At 38.5% G+C, this 21,224-nt stretch overlaps 1 protein-coding gene across 1 annotated transcript in view; it reads right to left on the bottom strand.

Annotated features, from left to right (window-relative positions):
* Positions 1-21,224, bottom strand: part of MGAT5 (alpha-1,6-mannosylglycoprotein 6-beta-N-acetylglucosaminyltransferase) — a 378,389-nt gene that overhangs the window by 79,967 nt on the left and 277,198 nt on the right. Inside the window, 1 exon segment of the mRNA XM_078146828.1 lies at positions 17,554-17,687. Coding sequence (XP_078002954.1) covers positions 17,554-17,687 — 134 coding nt within the window.

The following is a 21,224-nucleotide window of genomic DNA, read 5'->3' as shown; positions in this document are numbered from 1 at the left end:
TAAACTCTTAAAAGCTCCAGTTTGTTGTTTTATATACATAGTGCAAAGATCTTCAGAAATCCATGAAATTCTTAAAGACAAAAGTCTGAGCATGATATAAAAAGCACCAAAGGACAACACATATTTCACTATCATCTTCTGCAGAGGTCACCAGAATTTGAAAGAATTTTGAAGGGAGATATTCTATATTTGAGAGCAAAAATAAAATAATAATTGATGTTACAAGGTATCTTAATTGGAACTAAGACAATGGGCAACATCATAGCCTAAGATGTCTGAAAATTATTTTAATGTTTTTGAAAGAAGAAAAAATTGTTTTTCAAGTATTTACCTGGACATTCATAAATATCATCAGCCATACTGCTGTTCTGATCTAGTCTTGGAAAAAAAAAATTCAAAGAAAAGACGTGGAAATGCTATGTGTTCAACTTCTACTTCACAGTGCATGCTAATGGCTGATGATACTGAATCAATGAATCAATAAAGAATAAATGAAGCATTTATTAAGTGCTCACTATGTATAGAGCACTGTGCTAAGAGCAAAGACTACCTTTGCTCTAAAGAATTCACATTCTAAAGGGAGACACAACATCTATAGAATGTTTCAGCTCCAAGTTGGATGGACAGGTCCAGGTCCAATTGTCTTTAGGTGGTAAGTAAAAGTACTGAAAAGAATAAGCATTGCTTAAGAAGGCAAAGAGTGATTGCCAGCCATCCCTATATCCCATCATCCATTAACGTTAAGGACAATAAACAACCTAATTCTCAAAAATACAGATGCCTAAATGGTGCTAACATCTGCCATAGCACTTCTTCTGCTCATTATCTGATCTTTTTTAATATTATTTTATTTATATTATATATATATTTTATATATTTTATATTTTATATATACCTATAGGTGTACATTATTTTCCCTCTTAGAACATAAGGTTAAGTAACTTTCTCTGGGTCACAGAAATAGTATGAGAGGCAGGATTTGAACTCAAATTTTCTAACTCCAAGCCTAGTATATATTTTGGTGTAGTTACTGGATAGTGTATAAGTAGACCCTTATTTGGCAGAATTTCTTTTGAACTTTAGAGAACAATAGAAATACTATGATATGTGACAAACGTCTGTTCTATATAGCACAAAGAGAACTTTACTGGGAGTCAGGAGACCTGGGTTCTACTCTTGGGTGTGCCATGGGCTATCAGTATGACTTGGGGTAACCTGGTCTTCCATCTTTTGAGCATTAAGCACCTCACCTGAGGAAGACTGGACTAGATGACGGCCAGAGTCCCTTCTAGGTCTAAACTCTAAATCTTACAGTATGCTTTCCTCCTCCACTTTTCTTTCTTTTTTTTTTTTAAGGCAATTGGGGTTAAGTGACTTGCCAAGGGTCACACAGTTAGTAAGTGGCAAGTGTTTGGTATGAGGCCGGATTTGAACTCAGGTCCTTCTAACTTCAGGGCTGGTGTTCTATCCACTGTGCCACCTACTTGCCCCTCTCCTCCCCTTTTCTTGAGGGAAATGTAGGTTCCAAGAAGGGGTTAAAATGAGACCAATGAAGGGAAGCATGCCATATGGAATACAAATCAGTTCCTGGACTTTCATTTAGGTATTTGCTGGAATGAAAATGGCCAGACTATTTTTTTTCACTGGGAGGTGTTTAAAATACATATCTCCTTGGCCCAACTCCATCCAGATGTTCAGTTGGAGAATTCCTACTGACATTTGCAAATATAACTCCCCTAATACTACTTTCTCTCTGTCTTCAGATACCAGAAGACTGCCTTTATCTCAAGATGGGCACAGTGGAAAATGAAACACTCTCAACTTCTCATCCAACTGGCAAAGTGAAATCCTAGAAAGTTACAGTTACATCTTCCTCCTGAGGATGAGAAATTGCTTACACAAATCCCTTTGTGAGTATTCCTAAAGCATCATATCTGCTGGGTAAAACAACTTTCTTTCTATTTTAGGTTTGAAAGAACAAAACTGAAATACTTCACCCTGGAGTCAAGTGATGCAAATAGCCATTAAAATAATATAAAATACTCAGACAGATACCATGCTTGGGAATTTACCTTTTTTTTTTTAGCCTGAAAGGCTTTAAGAATATAAAATACTATTCATTTACCAATCAAAAAAAACCTGTTTCATTCATCATTGCTTATCCCTCACAACAACAGGCTAATGTGAGATCCTAATAAAATAAGAAAATAGAAGAAAAAATGAGATAGAAGGGCAGGTAGAGGAGGAGAGGAAAGAGAAAAGAATGAGTAAAAAGAGAGAAAGAGTGTGAATGTGGGGGAAAATATCAAAAGATCAGAGTATTTCAGGAATTATGTTACCTCAACAGGAAGACATATCCTCTGCTTCTTACTAGTGACCTTTGGAAAGTCACAAATTCTTTAAGCCTCAATCTCCTCATCTATAAAACGGCGATCATAATACTTGTACTACCTACTCATAGGGTTATGGTAATGAAAGTGTATTGTAAACTGAAAAGTTCTAACTATTATTATTCTCCAATACAATGCATCAACAAAACAAGAACGGCCTACTCATCCCTACTTGATGCTGAAGAAGGGAGGAAATGCAGCTGATGTCAATTTAACTGAGTAACCAATACATACGGTCTGCATATGTATTTTTCCTTGTTATTCTCCCTCTCCCAACAAAACCCTTCCAGTCTATTAAAAATGCAGCAATACAATGAATAGAAAAAGAATATTTTCTTCAAATGCAAGGAAATTCCCCAATGAAGCTACCATGTTTCCGCTTCACATTTTTGAGCTATTATTCAAACTGTCAGTGGTTTCAATTATCCCATTTCCAATTCATTTCATGTTAATATTATCACTCAAAACAAATAACAAAGAAAAAAATATACATCTCTTTCAGGACAAGCTCTCTGGGGAATTTGGGATTTTCAGTTTCAAATCTAAAGTGTTAAAAGCTCTGGTTTGCAAAATATTTTGAACCAGGTGCAATCTTCCTGGCCACTAAAATGGATAGAACTGAAATACTGTTTGTTGTCTTACCAAGGGCTAATCAATCAAAATATAAACATTTATTAAGTGCTTACTGTGTAGCAGGCACTGTGCTAAGAGCTAGGGATACAAAAAGAGGGAAAAGACAGTCCCTGACCTCCAGGAGCACATAAATCTAATGGGGGAGAAAACACGAAAACAAATATATAAAATACAAGCTACATACAAGATAAATAGGAAATAATTAAAAGAAGGAAGGCACTGGAATTAGGAGGGGTTGGGGAAGGTTCCCTGTAGAAGGTAGGATTTTAGATGGGACTTAAAGTAAAGCCAGGAAGGTGAGTAGCCAGACTAGAGAGAGCATTTCAAGTATTGGGAATAGCGAGAGAAAATGCCCAGAGCTAAGAGATGGAGTATCTTGTTCCTCCAACAGCCAGGACATCAATGTCACTGGATCAAAGAGTATTGGGGAGTAAAGTGTAAGAAGATTGGAAAGGTAGGAGGAGGGTTGGGTACAAAGGACAATGAAAGCCAATGACAGCAGCATTTTTTTTTTTGAGCTTGGAGGCAATAAAAACCCAATGGAGTTCAAGGGGGATAGGAAGAGAAGTCTATATGCCTTGTGTTAATTCAGGTCAGGTGCTACTAAAGGGAAGACTAGTTAAATCCCAGCAAAGTGAAGACTAATGTCCGTCACTCACCTGTCTGCCACATACAACATAAGCTTTTTCTCAAGGATGTATGCAGCTGGCCTGATACTCTCCTATGCACCCTTCCCCCAGGGTTTCCCTTGTGCTGCTATACTCATTCCAATGGTCCCTCCCAGCTCTCCCTGTCATTTGTGGATCTATCAGGTGTGGCAGAGAGTAAAACAAGGAGATAAGCCACATGTGAATATGCACGTCATTACCTGAGAATCAGAGCTGGTATTCTGCCATCTTTCCAAATACACAGGTCTGATGTTTATGCAATAAAAAAAAAAGTCTTCTGTCTGTTTTTGTGTTAGTTTCCAGTTTTATTTTGCTTATATATTCTTCACATATTTGGGTATGTTAGTGGTATCTGTCTTTAATTATAAACTACCTGAATGCAGATAATGTTTGTATGGTTCTCTTTATACAACATCTTGGACAGTCATATGCAATTTAGGGCCTTAACAAATTATTTGGTTTTGGCTAATGACAAGGTTAAAGCTATTTAGTCTTTTTTTAGGTAATTGGGATTAAGTGACTTGCCCAGGGTCACACAGCTAGTGAGTGTCAAGTGTCTGATCTGAGGCTGGATTTGAATGAGGGTCCTCCTGACTTCAGGGCCGGTGCTCTCTCCACTGCGCCACCTAGATGCCCCTATTTAGTTTTCAGGCAGAGTTTTATTTCATTTAAGTTTGGGGGCAATAGAGTCAGGTCACTTCTCATCCAGGTTCCACTTGTGTGATAAAAGGTTTCACTGTGGTGATAAAAGACATTGTAGGATTCAATATAGAACCAAGCCTGTTTTCTTTGGCATTTCTGCCCATCATCAGTAGAGAACTGTGCTCTGGCTTGTAACTTTGGGGTAGGAGGCTGTGGAGATAATCTACTCTAGGGAAAAGGAAGGTCCTTTTCCTTTTGCAGGTAGGAAAGAATGATGCACAACTGGAAAGAATCTCAGAAACCAGAGAAATATGGGAGATAGCTAACTTTAAGATGACAAATTCTATAAGACCACTGACCTTTCCTCAAGCCTTGGCCTCCTTCAAAGTGAGATCAGGACAGTCACAGAGAAAGGTCAACTTATTATTTCCCCCAAACACAGATCAATTCTGTTCTCAGGGTGGTACATTCCAGAGTCTATTAAATTAAATTCAACGAATGTACCTTAAGTGCACACTTTGTACAAATTGATAGTCTGCTTGATGTAATGGGTAGACAGCTTTTGAGTTGGGAAGACCTCGGTTCAAATCCAGCTTTTGGCTGTGCAATCTTAGGCAAGATACATAAACTTTCAATTCTCTTAGGGAACTTTCTCCTAGAAGTCTCAGAGAAGGTTGGGGATCTGATTTTGTAGCTGGAGCTTCTCCACTAGGAGTTCCCCATACTAAGCAAGTAATAATAACAGCTAACATTTATATAGCACTTCAAAGCTTGCAGAGCATTTTATGTATATGCTATTATTTGAGCATCACAACAAACCTGTATGGCAGTTGCTATCATTTTCTTCACTTTGTAGGTGAGGAAATTGAGGTTGAAAGAGAAGTTATGTGACTTGCTCAGGGTCACATAACTAGCAAGCATCTAATAAACATCTTCCTGATTCCAACTTTAGTGTTCTGTCCCCTGGGTCACCAAGTAAGGTACTGTGTTAAACACTGAAGATGCGAAGATCAAATCAAATGGTTCCTGCCCTGAAAGTGTTTACATTCAAGGGTGGGGGTGGCATAACAGATACACAATACAAAGCATATATAAAACAAGTTTAAGAGTGGGAGGGTGCTAATGGAGAGGGGAGAGGTAGTGAGTCAAGAAAGACCTTTGTGCAGCAAGTCCTGTGCTTTGAAGGATGTTAGTGAGTCTAAGAGCTAGAAATGGGGGTGTACATTCACAAAAATGGAGAGCCACTTGTATTAAGGCATGGAGGCAGAAGATAGAATGCCATGGAAGGCCAAATAGGCCAAGTCTGAGTAAAATGGAGACTGTATGGAATAATAAGAAAAGGGAACAGAAAGGTAGGTGAGAACCAGGTTTTGAAGAACTTGAAATGCCATCATGAAAGGCTGACACATGAGTACATAGCATTTAAACAATCTTTTAAGAATAAAAGATTATATAAACGCTAAATACTATTTCAGAAGCACATTACTAAGCTAGATCTAATATTTTCTGTTTTTGACAAGTTTTCAGATGTCATAACTTCTCAGAATAAAAATGTGGAAAATGTACATTTTGGCTCTTCCCCTCCCCCAAAACTCAGCATAAGCAGGCCATGCTCACAGTTTGTATTCTTTACTTAAAACCATCACTTAGTTTTGTCTTGCGGCTCCTACGGCAAGATTGCTGCCCACCGGTAAACCAGGTTCCAAGAAGAGCAAGTGCTATGCTTTCCAGACTTCTGGAAAAAATTATTCATCTAGTCCTGAAACGTTTTAGCAGTTATTAGTCAGAGGGAGAAACCAAATGCGCAAAGCACTATGCTAAGCACTGAAAACAAATGCTTTGTATGTAATTTTGTTTACTTGTGTATGGACTGCATCCCTCCCAGCGGCCCCTCCCCACCCCTAGCACCTTAAGCACAAGGAACGTTTGTTTATATCTTTGAAACATATATGTGCAAACATCCGCATAATCATTATACATCTGTATCTATTTATATATGTACATCTATCCCTATATGTGTGTTTTTGATGTACAGTGTATATCTACTAGGGGAAACACTAAGTGTCTATCCCCCATTTTTTGCTTATTTTGTTCCCATTAATGAGGGAGGGGAAGAAGGGAATAAGCATTTATATAATGCCTACTAAGTGCCAGGCAATGTACTAAATATCTTATGCATATTTTCTCATTTGATCCTCACAAACAACTCTGTGAGGTGGGTGCTATTGTTATCCAATTTATAGGTGAGAAAACTGAGGCAAAGGGAATTGCCCAGAGTCACATAACTAGTAAGTGTGTGAGGTCTTCCTAACTCTAGGTCTAATGCTCTATCCACTGTGCCACCTAGCTGCCTAATGGATCAATGTGATTTACGAGAGGCAGCTCAGGGTAGTGGAAAAAGAGCTGGTCTCCAGGTCTGGAGGTCTTGGATTCCAGTCCCACCTCTCAGTACCCCCAGGCAATTCCCTAAGACTTTATCTGCTCTGGTAGAGAGTTCCTCTTTGGGAGTACCTTACATTAATGAAATCACAGAAACAAAGTCCCTAGATTTACAGTTTCCAGTCCCATGACTGGTTTTTACCATGATCCTGCTTATCTTCAAGAAAGGCCATAAATCTTCATGTGTTCACCTTTCCCACTGCTTCTACTACTGCAATTTCACTGTAGTAGCTTAATTCAAAGGCATCTAGGCGGCCCAATGGGCTCAAAATCAGTAAGACTCATCTCCCTGAGTTCAAATCTGGCTTAGACACTTACTAGCTGTGTGACCCTAGGCAAGTCACTTAACCCTGTTTGCTTCAGTTCCCCTTCTGTAAAATTAGCTGGAGAAGGAAATCGAAAGCCACACCAGTATCTTTGCCAAGAAAATCCTAAAATAGGGGCATGAAGAGTTGGACATGACTGAAATGACTAAACAACCACAACAGAGTGAATATGTGTGAGCTCCTTCACCTTGCAATCTTGTAAGGACAAGAACAGTATAGTATTTTCCCATTATCAAATTGTGGCTCTTTTTAATTTTTTATTTCGTTTTCCGAAACTAAAAATACAGCACAATTACATCCTATCTCCTGCATGAAACAAACCTTCTTTGAACTCAGGGAATGGGGAGATAGATTCCCCTCTCTCTCTCTCTCTCCTTCTTGAGAAATGCTACCCCTTCATCCTCAGGACTTCCACAGCCTCTGCTGGCATGAGGCAGAAGACATTTCTAGCAATGCTGTAGTCATTTACAGGAATTAGTGTGGGAACACTCAGAGGGCACACACAGCTTCCACCACAAACATGAGATTTTGATACTAAGAACACCCTTCAAGTACCCATTTGTTGCCGGGAGTCATTGAGAGCCATTAAGTCTTTTCATGCTGTGGACAGTGCTTTCAGAAAAACTCAGACTGTGCCCGGCACTCTTGTCCAAAACAAATTTTCCCCATAGGCTGCACTTCCAATAATTTTCTACTCAGTTTGCTTTAGAAAAAAAAGAATCTCATAAACAAACTGCTATCTCAGCTGTTCTTCTCAGTGTCTTATCGCATTTGGAAGACAAGCCTTTTCAATAGCTACAAATTGAGAGAAATTTAAGGCTGTCTCCAACTTTAAAAATAATCTTAACATCTCTTCTCCCATCCCCAAAGGGAGTGATCTCTTAGTGTCTTCCAGACAGTATCAGACATCACTTCTCTGGCTTCTTCCAGTACCATAGGTCACTTCAGCACATTAGACCTCTTTCGTCAACCATCCCAACAGAAATGTGCCAGTTTTTGCCTCCTCCAACATTGTCTTCCTTCCTTCCTTCCTTCCTTCCTTCCTTCCTTCCTTCCTTCCTTCCTAATCAGGGTTAAGTGACTTGCCCAGGGTCACAAACTACTAAATGTCTAGTGTCTGAGGCTGAATTTGAACTCAGGTCCTCCTGAGTCCAGGGCCAATGCTACCTAGCTTCTTTCTTTCTTTTTTCCTTCCTTCCTTTCTTCTTTTTTAAAAAACATCTCCCCATCACTTCATTGTTCTCTAAGGCCTTCTTTCACTCACAACTGCTGTTCTTCTCTTCTTCTCAGAAAACTTCTTTTCCCACCCCTAACCACCATCGTTCCCATCTCTGTTGCCAAACTGTTAGGTTTGGAGTCATAGTAAAGAGTCTGGAGACAAATTACAACCACAACAGCTGTGTTTACTAAGAGCTACAAATGAACTCATCCCAGCGCTATTAGAATTGCACGAGCAGGCAGCCATTTGGAACCCACCAGCATCGCTCCACCCTCAGGATGTACGCTGGCTGGCTGGGCCTTATGCTCTTCCAAGCAAGTGATTGGCTTTGGGAACACATTCCTTTTTTCTGCTGAACCCCAGAGATCTCTTTGGGCCCTCAGTGTTTACACCAGAAGAAGAACTTGCCCTCAACACTTAGGTATTCTTCCTTCTCACAGTTATAATAGTTGCAATTTGGTTTTTGTATGGTCTGGCTGGGACAGTGTTGCATGTAGTAGATATTATTTAAATGGCAACAGGAAAACTCTCTTTCCCCCTAAAAAAAATAATACCCCTATTGGCCTATCCCATATAATTAAACTCCAATATTAGAGATCTATTTTTGGGTTAATAAGTCTGCTCCTATAAAATGCAAAGACCCCTGACAGGGGTAATGCGTTAAGAAAGTGATGGGTCATTCTCATCTTAGGGTGAATTAGTAGCATTGATCAGCTTCCTTCCAAAAGCAAATCGAGTCTCATTCTGAGAGAATGGTCCTCTGCTTATCAACTTAGTGAACCAATCCTTCTCCAAAGTCTCCCATATAGAAGCAACTTCACTAACACTTATCAGCTCAGGCTCACCCAAAGCTTTGGGACCAATCAGTAATCACCATGGCAAAGTGCCATTGCCATTGCTTGAATTCATAGGCTCAGCAGCTTAGTATTAAGTCAACCTCCCTACCAGTCCCATTCAAACCATATATTAAAGTTTTTGTAACTGGAAATTTGCCTAGGTTCTTAGGAACAACCTACCTCTTTGTACCAGTTTTTCTTCGCACCATGTACTTGAATCTCTGCTTTATTTTGCTGCTAGTATTCAATATTCTCCAAGACTGGGATATTGTTTCGGTCCCCACTAACCTTTCCAGGAAGTAATGTCTTGCCTTTAAGCTCTAAAGTAATACCTTCCACGTTGTTACTTTCCCCATCGTGGTTTCAGTGTATCTTAGGTTGGAGTAAGAAATTAAATGAGAATTTTGGAGTTTTGCAGATGCAGCAGACGACATGGAAAGGGCAGCAGATAACACAGAAAAAGTTCAGAAACTCAGAAATGCATAAAATGTATGCATAGTATGGTATGATATCAACATATTTTATCTTTTAATACTATAATTCAGACTTCTTCTCTGGTACAAAGGGAGGGCCAAAAAATTTTACATGGATTTTCCAGATTGTGGGAGTGCTGCATGCAGCCCTACCCCCCGTGATGTGGGAGGGATAACTACATCTCCCAAGCCTAGGTTCCTACTACTTGCTATCAAGCTTTTTTGATACCATGTTCCACCCATCTATTGTATCTGCTGGACCTAACATGGTCTGTTCATCTGGTTGAACTTCTCCCTATTGCTTGGCCTGAGGCCTGCAGCTATGTTTATTCAGTCCATTAGCTGTCTCCACTCTGGCCCACTCCTCCATCACCTGAGCTCTAAAGGTGAGAAAAGGAGGGGATAATGTTGAAGACGAAAGGCATATCTGAGTAGGGTACCGAAGTACATCTATGGATGAGTGGAAATGCAACAGGTATACAGATGATAAGAGAGTATTGTAAAAGAAAGAAAGGGGGGCAAAGAAAACATTGTATACTTTACAGTTCTGCTTAAGGCTGGCATTGTTTTATTGTTTTCCAGATTTTTTCTTTTTTTAAAATTTAATTTAATTTTCAATGAACAAAAACCTATTTTCTCTTGCTTCTACCTCTCTTCCTTCATTGGAAAAGAGAGACAAAACCCTTGCAGTAAATATTCACAGTCAAGCAAAATAAAATTCCCACATTGGCCATGTCCAAAATGAGTCTCTGACTTCATTTTGTCTTACAAATCCATCACCTCTTTCTCAGGAGGTGGATAACATGGGTCCAATAGTCCTCTTCAGTCAGGGCTGGTTATTGGGTCAAATAGAGTTAAAACTTTCAAAATTGTTTGTCTTTACAATGTTGCTGTTATTCTATAAATTATTCTCCTGGTTTTCTGTTCACTTCACTCTGCCCCAGTTCATACAAGTCTTCTCAGATTTCTCTGAAACCTTCTCGTTCACCATTGCACATAATATTCTATTATATCAGGTGTTTAAAACTTAAAGTTTGTAAAGTTTTTTTTAATATTCTGATAACTGTATTTCAATATAATTGGTATCTTTTGTAAATCTATGCATTTTTATTTTATTCATTTAAACAACATTATTCTAAGGGATCCATAGTCTCCACCAGAATGCTAAAGGGATCCGTAACCATAAATGAATGAATGAATAAGAACCTTTATATTACATTCAAGTGACATAATTTATTCATCCATTCCCCAGTTGATTGTCACTCCTTTAGCTTCAAGTTCTTTGTGACTACCAAAAGAACTGCTATAAATATTTTTGTATATATTGTTGCTTTTCCCCCTTGTATGTTTTGTTCAATACATTTTATATCCATGTGGGCATCTGTGAAGAGGAAAAAAGGACAGGGATAATAATATCCAGTATCCGAATCCATCACTTTAAAAGGTGGACATCAGCAAAAACTAATCCAGAGATCAAGTTTACTCCAGGACAGGTAAACAGCTGTCTTAGATGGCTTGGGGGACTCATGTGCCTAGGGGAAGGGGTCTGGAGTCTCTGAATTTATAACTAGAGTTGGCGTTATATGAGGCTGAAGTAGTGGTATGATTTGAGGGTTACCAAATGGTCTCTCTGACCCAAAATGTCTGCTCTACCTGTGTGGCACATCATGCTTGAGGATTTCATCAGTAAAGATGGTGCTTACATTTCTTTTTTTTTTCTTTTAACATTTCTATGAATCCCCTAACAAAAATGCAAATATCCCTGGGAAAAGGTATAATAAAAACTCACTCTGAGCCCAGATTAAGTTGATTAGATTACTAGCTATAACCTTAGAAAATAGAGAATGGACAGACTCCTGCAGGAAAGAATATGGGATAGGCAAATTAGTGATAGGACTGAAAAGGCAAGAATATATTAGGCTGCCCAAGGAAAACAGGTTGAAGTGAGGATGGGCCCTAGATACCTGAAGCAGAGGTGAGGATAGGCCCTAAGGAGAATCAAAAGGGATAGAGAAGAAAAGGAGATAAAATTTAGAAAAGCTGAACTCTTAAACTATTATTTTGTTTGGGGTCAGCCTCGTCTACCATCAGCGGGACCAAAATGTGGATATTTAGCTTTCCAAACTAGGCTGTATGTGCCAAATTTCTCTATCATGCCCAAGTAACTTCATTTTGGAAGATCACTTCAGGCCAGGCACTCATATCTCCGGAGTACCTTCTGTCCCTGTGTTCCTCACTGGGATGGCTCCTCCTCCTTCCAGCTCCAATTAAGAAAGACACCCAGGCTAGCAAGTCTTCATTTGTCATGAGGCTGCACTCCTCAAGATTTCTCCATTATGCCCCCTTGCTGGGTACCTTCTCCTTGCCCTCCTCCTTTAGCTTTTTTTTTTAAATGTGTTGTCTTCCTTCAGTAGAGTGTCAGCTCCTTGAGGGCAAGGATTGTCTTTCTTTTTGTTTGTATTTGTATTTCCAGTGCTTATCAAAGTGTTAAGTGTTTAATAAACGTTTGCTGACTCATCCACTGACCAACCAAAGACTGTCTATCCATGAAAGTTCTACCTGCTAACTTCTTGTGGGTCAAGACATTTGAGATCTTCCTCAAACCGATGTGTGGACAAACAAAGAACCGAATGCTACAAGAGAATAGCCACAAACCAACATGAAAATGTCATTTAGTCCTTTAAAAATTACAGAATGCTTTCTTTACTCAGATTTGGTGAGCTGGCTAGTAACTAGATTATAAAAAGTGATGTAACTCCTGCACATTCATGACTCTGTGCTTCCCTATCTTTCCAGCAAACTAGGTTAGGAATCCTGGTGAAATCAGGGAATGTTGTTCCACAAGGGGTTTGCTCCTATTCCCTTCAGGAATCATGAACAAAAGCCCCACACTACATTTAACCTACACTTAAGTTAAAGAGTGCCTCTGACCACTAGATTTTAGGGTGATGACTTTATGCAACTCTGCCTCATTTAAACACAACTCACACAACAAGTCAAAACATCACCCCATGATGTCATTGGTCCCCTTCAGAAATGAAGAATGAACAACAATTTTATTGCAGGAGTATGAATTCTTACTGCAGGAGAGAAGGCTGGAACATTATTATTCTAAAAAGCAAATCAGCTAACTGCAAACCCCAAATGCAAGTTTAAAACTGTGCACATCTCATCCTTTCCAAAAGAAACAGGTAAATCACAAGCTGGGAGCAGTTACGGAGATGCTGGGGCACATACCTGCTGTTGCAATCAGTGGCAGCTCCTTGTATAAATTTCAAGGGTGAGAAGAATTAGCCTCTGATGTTAGGATCTGAAGTTGAATGTTGATTTCAAGAACTTAGAACCTTAATTGCGTATCAACGGGGCACTAATGAAGTCACATGCTTATTATAAGCATTTTCAACGGGGACTCTAAGAAACTGAGGCTCTCTTCTATTTAACCTCTCTTACACCTCTTTAGTCTTCACTGTAGGCAAGGGCCTGATAGTGTATCAAAACCTCTAAACAAAGAGCCATGGGTTGGCAGACATGAAACAAGATGTTTTTCCCCCCCAATTATTTTGCACAACTCTTTTCTGCAGGTTTCTGCTCTTAAGCATCCATAGGGAGCTGCTTTTGAAGCATGAAAGTAGATAACATTAGGCCTCTTTGAGCAGACAAGTTGTTCCTGGGAAAAGTTAAGCTGAAGAATTATAGAATCTTAGAGTTGGAATAAAATGGGCTTATCTGGAAGTTGACCTTCCTAATCTGGAACACTACTAAGAACTAAGAAGGCAAAAGGGCCAAAATAGAAGACAAAAAGTCTATACCCTGAAACTTTGGGACTTTACTCATTGAATGATTCCCTTAGGCCTTCACATCAAGCCCATTTATTCTTAGTTTCACATAATTTTACAGTATGAGGGAAGATGGAAAAACTATAAAAAACAAAATCAGATAACAAGAAAAAAAAAAGGCATTTCAGTCTGAGGTCACACATTGGAAGAACAAATCGTTGTAATACCTCATGAGACCATGGGGGTGTCAGTTTATTATAAGAGAGTACAATTGATTATGTTCAAAATGATGGATAAGTCTTAAAAATAGGTGAAACTATATTTATATGCTCTGCTTAAGAAAGTAGGGGAAGCGTGTGATACATTGGGAGGCACCGTAAAAGGGGGGAAACTTTAGATAAGACTACATGAGGCCTAGACCTAGATTTGTCACTAACTAGCTACATGGCCTTGGACAACCATTTCCCTGGGCCTAAGTTACCTCATTAGTAAAATTGGATTAGCTCTCAGATCCTTTTCAGTGATATCATTTTTGTCTAATCAATTTCAGAAATATTTCCACCAAAAAGTGATCAAAAGCACAAACTATTTGTAATAAATGGTATGATGATAAAGTTTTGAAACTTAGAGGTAATTTTCCATTATATGGAAACTTCACTCATGTGGAAAACTGCATTCCCACCCCCTATCCCAATTCTAGATAAATGGAGTGATATAGCACTTCAAATTCTACTCTCCTTGAGAGAGTTTTTTTTCACAGTTATACCCTTTGGAAGCTTCGAGCCCAGTGAGTAAGTTGCACTGTCAGGGTGCCTAGTGCTAGACATAGATGCATATGGATAAAGGGAGTCTTAGTGAGTTATACTGGTGGGTATAGGTAGGAGTAAACTCATTTAATTAATTCCTTGGTTCCCAGAAAGGATATACCTCTCACTAGTCTGGGCAGCAATTCTCCTGAAGTTCATGACCACAAATCCTAAGAGTCTCAGATCAAAATCATACCACTTTGGGTTCATCTGGTCCAATACCCTACCTTCAGGCAACTAATTATCTAAACAATTTGGGGGGGGTGGTTGACATTTATTTTCCTAAAGTTCTTTTTTGGGGAGATAAATGTGGGAAGGGTGGAATACAGAGGGGGAGAAAGTGAGAAGACTCCACAATCTTCCTGGGTAGCTCATTCTAATGTTAATGGCAATAACACAAATTTGTGGCCTGAGTAACACTCATTTTAAAGGAACATCTGTTCCTTGTACTTGGTTCCCTGGATGCTTTCAGATGAGAGCATTTTGGAAAAAGAAACTAAACTCCTACACACTGTGTTGTGCTCAAAATTTCAAGAATATGTCCTATATTTATGCTAAATTTCAAAACGTGCTACATCTGTTTGGGCCTTTCCCAGCATACAAAACTAGAATGATGTAATAAACTCAGAATCACATACCAAACTTCTGGTGTCAAAGAAAATCAAACTGACTTAGACATTGTATTAGTCTGCCTTTTCTCATGCTTGAGGAATAAACACGGCTTGTAAAAAGGCAGAAAATTTTAACACCTTTGGATTGCTCTCAAATATTTATGCCAAGGAAACAATACCTTAGGGATCTTGGTTGGCACTTTATGGCATTTTCTTTTATCTATCTCTTTAAAAAAAAATGACCCTAAAAGATTTTAGGCCTAAGTGTTCCATCTGTGAAACTGAGAAGGTTGTCAAAGTCACCTGGCAGAAAGTAGGACTCAACTCTAGAGACAGGAGCAATACAATTAAGTTAGTGTAAGCAGGCTTTTCCCCATCCCTAACTGAGAGTGGACAGAGAAGTAGGAGTGACAAGGTTAACACATAGCTCTCTCATTTTACCTTCTGAGCTTGAGTCTCCCACAAAAATAACCTCCTCCTGCCCATGATCTCATTTCACAACCCAGCTGAGAATGGGAACAAGAAACATTTCCTTTCTTATCAGAGTCCCAGCTTAAAAAAAAAATGCCTTGGTAACAGCAGATTTTAGTGTCGGTGGATAAAGAACTATAACTTCATAGAAACCTAATAAAATAACCCTTTGCAACCCAAATAGTTCACCCATCCCCACCTTGGTGCTCACTTGAGAGAGAAGGGTCTGATGGCAGCCTCACAAAACAGAAAGGAAGTCTTATCCTTTAAAGAAAAGGTGTGTCCTGGACCTCTCCTGCCCCTCTCCCACTTTGGAAAATCTAATTAAGCCTGTGCAATCCCCTTTTAGAAAAAAATTTTTTAAGTAAAATAAAATGTATAGAATTAAACAGGAATCCAATTATATTGAAACAAAGATGCAATTTTCCCCCCAACCAAAGTCAAGAACTCCCTGAAATCATTCATGTGCCCCAGGTTAAATATTAAGGCATCTTTTTGCCACATTTGTTCAAAATGATAAGGAGTCTTAGGTATTAAAAAACTTGGAAAATATGGGTTGTTTATGACAAAGACACCTACTCTGGGTTAGTTAGTTTCCCTTCTACATCTTGATTTAACTCAGATACTCCCCCATTCATTACACTTTAATATCTCAGAAATACATTAATATTAAGATAGAAGAGAATGTGTCCTCTTTCTATGCACTGCTCTAAAAAGAAAAAAAACCCCACAAACCATTAACATGCAATCCTTTTTAGTTCTAAACTTATTTGTACCGTTTCAGCTAAAACATTTCCTAGTTCAAGGAATCTTACTGATCATTTTGGGAATATACTATATAGAATATGTGTATATACCAAGTAAGTGGCACAATGGATGGAGATGGGGCCTTGCAGTCAGGAAGATTCAATTTCCTGAGTTCAAATTTGGCCTCAGACACTTACTAGCTATATGACCCTGGGCAAATTACTTCACCCTGTTTGCCTCAGTTTCTTCATCTGTAAAGGAGCTGGAGAAAGAAATGGCAAACCACTCCAGGATCTTTGCCAAGAAAACCCCAAATGGGGTCATAAAGAGTCAGACAAGACTGAAAAACAACTCAATGACAACAACAAAATACATACGTGGACAGGCATTTCTTAACCCAGAAACCAATTCTGTTCTATAAAATGTTTCACTATGACTAACACCTACCTGTGTGTATTGAGGAGGGGTTTTCTACACAAAATGCTTTTTTGGCTATCAGTCTATCACATTCAATCTTGTGTTTCTACTACTTTTACCATTAATATAGTCTAGTGCTTCAGTATTAGATACCATTCCAGTAGAAGACAAAGAAAGAATGTGTTGGGTTCTTAGCAAAATATATGCAGTCACAAATTTTGCTGTGATTGAAATTCCCAATTTGAAATTTGTCCATCACTGACCTAAATAAGCTGAGGGGCATTTAGCTGTGGCAAGCTTTTCTATTCACTATTTAGCCGGTGATGACTGAACTAAAGGACAAGGAGGTCAGCTCTTTAACCAATCTAAGGAAGTTTCAGGCCTTTAGAATGTAAGCCCAGAGAGGGCAAAAACAAAGACTTCTTGGAAAAAGTGTAATTCCCAGGTCAGGTAATTATTCTACAAATAGTACTAGATGTCCAACAGCTTAAAATTCTTTTTTTTTTTGAAGACTTGTTCTCCCTATTTCTACCACATTAGAAATGCAGGGACTATTCACGGGCACCATCCTGCTATGATCAGCATGGGAGCTTTGACCTGCTCTGCTTCACCCTTCCTCCTCAGACAACCTGTTGGCCCTCCACTCACTCCAGAAGATTTAAGAGAGGAATGCTGAATGTAGACATCTGATTGGCACAGCCCACTCACTACAGCTCAGAACTCCTGAACTCAATAGATTTGCCAGCTTCAACCTTCCTGGCAGCTGGCAGTAGGGCCACGCACCACTATTCCTGGCTCACTCATTATTTTTGACAGGGACACTTCAAAGCAAAGTATCTCAAGAAACTAAAACAGCATTACTTCCAAAATATAAAAGAGAATGAAGAATTTGTCCATGTGGAATAAATGGAAGAGCAGGGACTACCTTTGTTTGATGCCCTAATACTCAGCTTTGAAATTCCCTAATATTTGTGTTTACTTCTAAGGAAATCACATTAAGCCCTGACAATTTAGCTTAATTATTCCCTGAAACAAAGTTTAATTATATTACAGAACAAACATTTTTTTAAAAAGATATATTTTTAAAAATCAGACTTACCTTCCAGAAGCTGTCAACTTTGCCATACACAAGGGACTGATTCTGCCTTTTGATTTCATTAATGTGCTTGATATCACTTGAATTCAGGTGCTGTTCTACCACAAATCCCAGAAAACTGTTGTCTGGTGTGTGGGCTATTTGAAAAAGAAAGGAAAAGAGGTTCATAAGTGAGATGATAGAAAGCACTTGTACAGCTATATGTTTATATTTACCCTAATTTTATGCAATAACATAAGAATGAAGAGTTTATTTTGGCTTGGGAGTATTCCTCTACCCCTACCCCCACTCCAATCCTTTCCTCTGTCTCACATTTATTCTTAGAAGGTTTTTCAAACAGGAATGGTTTTCTCTGTTGTGTATTAACCTAGACCAAATGCCTTATCCTCTGAGCACACAGGAGAAATGCATTAGTCTCAGAATCATTAAGATATATTTCTTATTGCCTCCTCAGCATGAGAACAAAGTCTACAGACAGAAATGACAAAAACAAGGATTTTCCAGGCAATAGGTAAACTACACCAAAATGCTTACCACTTACAGAGAAGAAAAGGACTGAGAATTCTAATATTGATTACATAATTGTAGGAAAAAGACTTTCCTCAGTTTCTCCCTTCTCATTCTCTGGGCTCTGAGTACCACCATAGTTTTGTACTTGACGTTGGCCAAGAACAATTCACTGGGAAGGTCATCATTTATGCCCTATGTCTGTAATCTTCAGACAAGATCAACAAATGCAGTAAGAATGAAAAGAAAATTCAATTGCATGAGCGAAGATCCTCAAAATTCTTTCCCTTGTACACCTGTCTATCCCAAGAATCCCTCAAAGGCCCTATCTTACTGGCATTCTAATGGAATCTATCTTGCTTATAGTCACATGGAGCCAGGATTTGGCAGAGCCGGAATTCCAAATCTAGTGTGCTTTCTACTATCTGCTAAACTGCCTCTCTCTTGCTGGGCTATGAATAATTTAGATCAAATTCTTCCTGGTTAAATGAAGCATATTCATTTAACATAACACACTTGGAGGTTAATCACATTCATTCCCACAATGATCACTATTCGGTCTATTGGATAAGAGGAGACGGGAAATCATTTCATAGACTTTCTCTACAAAGATGCCTCCGAAAAGCCAGGCTTGGTACTTCTTCAAAACACCAGGAGCATGCCCCACTGACTAGAGCACTGGACTAGAGAAGTCCGAGGACCTGAACTTCATTCTTAAATTAATTATCCAAAGATGAATGACTTAACACTGGCAAAATGCAGTGAAGAGCTCAGATGAAAGATACAGATACATAAATAAAAAGTGTTATCATCATCTGGTCTCCCAGGCTTTTGCCTAATGGGGGTGACAGAATGAGGAGATAATAGGGTTGTGATGAGGGAGTTTGGTACAGTCTGGCCAATCTGTTATTTCATTTCTGAGATTTTGAACAAGTGCCCAGAGGTGATTGCAATGCCTGTAGCCTACTGAACAGTACATGATGGAATAAATTCCTCAAGGAAGAAGAAAAGAGGACAGGCCTGCTGTTTTCGTGTGTGTGTGTGTGTGTGTGTGTGTGTGTGTGTGTGTGTGTGTGAGAGAGAGAGAGAGAGAGACAGACAGACAGACAGATAGACAGATTTGAGGGGTTAGCAGGAGGTAACAAATGGGGATGTGAAGAGCAGGGAGAGAAAGATGACAGGAAAAATCCCTAAATACATTTTACATTTTCCCAAAAGGTAGATTCAGAGTCAGAGACTTCATCAGTTACTTGGAATGGCTAAGAAAGAAAAGAAAAGACAAGACAAGACAAGACAAGACAAGAAAAGAAAAGAAGACAAGACAAGAAAAGAAAAAAGAAAAGAAAAGAAAAGAAAAGGAAAGGAAAGAAAAGAAAAGAAAAGAAAGAAAGAAAGAAAGAAAAGAAAGAAAGAAAAGAAAAGAAAAGAAAAGAAAAGAAAAGAAAAGAAAAGAAAAGAAGAGAAAAACCAGCAGGTATTTGATTCAAAATACAGCTGATGGATGACAGGCATTTGTTGTATTATTACTGTAATTTACAACCAAACCAACTTTGACATGGTACAAAAGATGAATTACCAAATTAAACATACATTCTCTTCTACATGTAAGTTTTCATTTGAATCATCCATCTTAACTCCTCTCTGGTCTTAGGATAATATCCTGTGAATAAACAGCCTCACAACTAAGGTTCAAACACCTCTGATCAAAATCACGAAGAAAAACGTGTGCATGTGTGTGCAATTTTTAATGTGCTTCTTTGTTGCACTGTATCACCAGAAGTTTAGAAACTGCTAAAAAAGACCCACCACAACCTTTTGTTTGACAGATTCTACTAAAATCTGACATAGCATCTTAAGCCTTAGGTAAATGGAGAACTTTTCATCTCAGGTTTTTCACAGATGGTGATTCTAATCTATACCAACAAGTAGTAAGAAGACAAGGGTGGTGTCAGAAGATCCACCTATAGAAATTGGTCTAGAACAAGAGACATCATTCTTAACCATCTCTCTCTCTCTCTCTCTCTCTCTCTCTCTCTCTCTCTCTCTCTCAACAGCTATAGTCAGAGATGCTCAACTGGGTTTAGGGAATGTACTGAAGATACTTAAAATCATGTCAGTAAACTCATATTCTCTAAAGGGAATGAGGGAGAGGTACAGTGGTATTCACAGACATTAATGTATTTAAAACTTAAGTCAAATCAATCTCTTTTTAACAAAGATACAGAAGAATCCTCAGCCTCTACAGAACAAACACTACTAGGCCCCTATGGGAAGGATACACGCATTTGTGACTTTGAAAGGATTTATTAAAATTCTAATGCTTGTGGGTGCTGACATTCTCTGGTCTTGAACATCTTAACAGTTAATAAAGTTATACAGAATGAAATAATGCAATTCTTGGGTATATATACACATGAGCCTGCATTACAATATAACTTTATTTGGAATCCTCTAACCTGGAATCTATACGATCATTTGTTTGGGGTTAAATTGTTTTCATAGTCAGTACAAAACTAAAGGATATGCTAATCTTTTAGGATCCTTAACAAATTAGTAGGGTAAATAAGGCTTTGGGGGAGAATGTTGAGGCCATTAAGAGAACTATTTTCAAGCACTTTGAAAGTACTCATTAACATACAAACAATTAATTTCCTAATTACAAACTTTTCTGTTAACAGATCAATCCCCTAAGGACAACTTTGACTTAACACTATTAGGCTAGTGAATTACCATATTCATTCAATCAACAAATATTTATTGAGCACTAAGTATGCTTAGAGCTCTCAAGGACATGCTGATGCTCAGGACATAAAGATGAGAAAAACATCATCTCTGTCCTGGGGATCTTAAGATTCCTGTTAATAATGGATACAGGATATCCTCCTTCTTCAAAGTTCTTTATTTGTTCTTAACAAAAAAATAAATAAATGAACTAAAAAGAACCCTAATAAGGGATTTTATTAGGGAATTTTTTTTAAAAAAAGATTTCCAGTCATGACAAGAGAATGAAAGCTAATGAGTGATAGCTTCCATTCACTGATAGTAAGCTGACATGTCACAGAACTGTGGTGTACTAGATAGAAAAGTGGACTTAGAGTCAGGAGGATATGGGTTCAGATCCCATCTCAGACAACTGCTAGCTGAATAACCCTGTACAAGTCATATAA

The sequence above is a fragment of the Phascolarctos cinereus genome, unplaced genomic scaffold (assembly GCF_003287225.1).
Source record: "Phascolarctos cinereus isolate Bilbo 61053 unplaced genomic scaffold, phaCin_HiC Scaffold_726;HRSCAF=1367, whole genome shotgun sequence".
NCBI lineage: Eukaryota > Metazoa > Chordata > Mammalia > Diprotodontia > Phascolarctidae > Phascolarctos > Phascolarctos cinereus.
The sequence above is the reverse complement of the archived record's forward strand: the minus strand, read 5'-3'. Positions and strand labels throughout refer to the sequence as shown.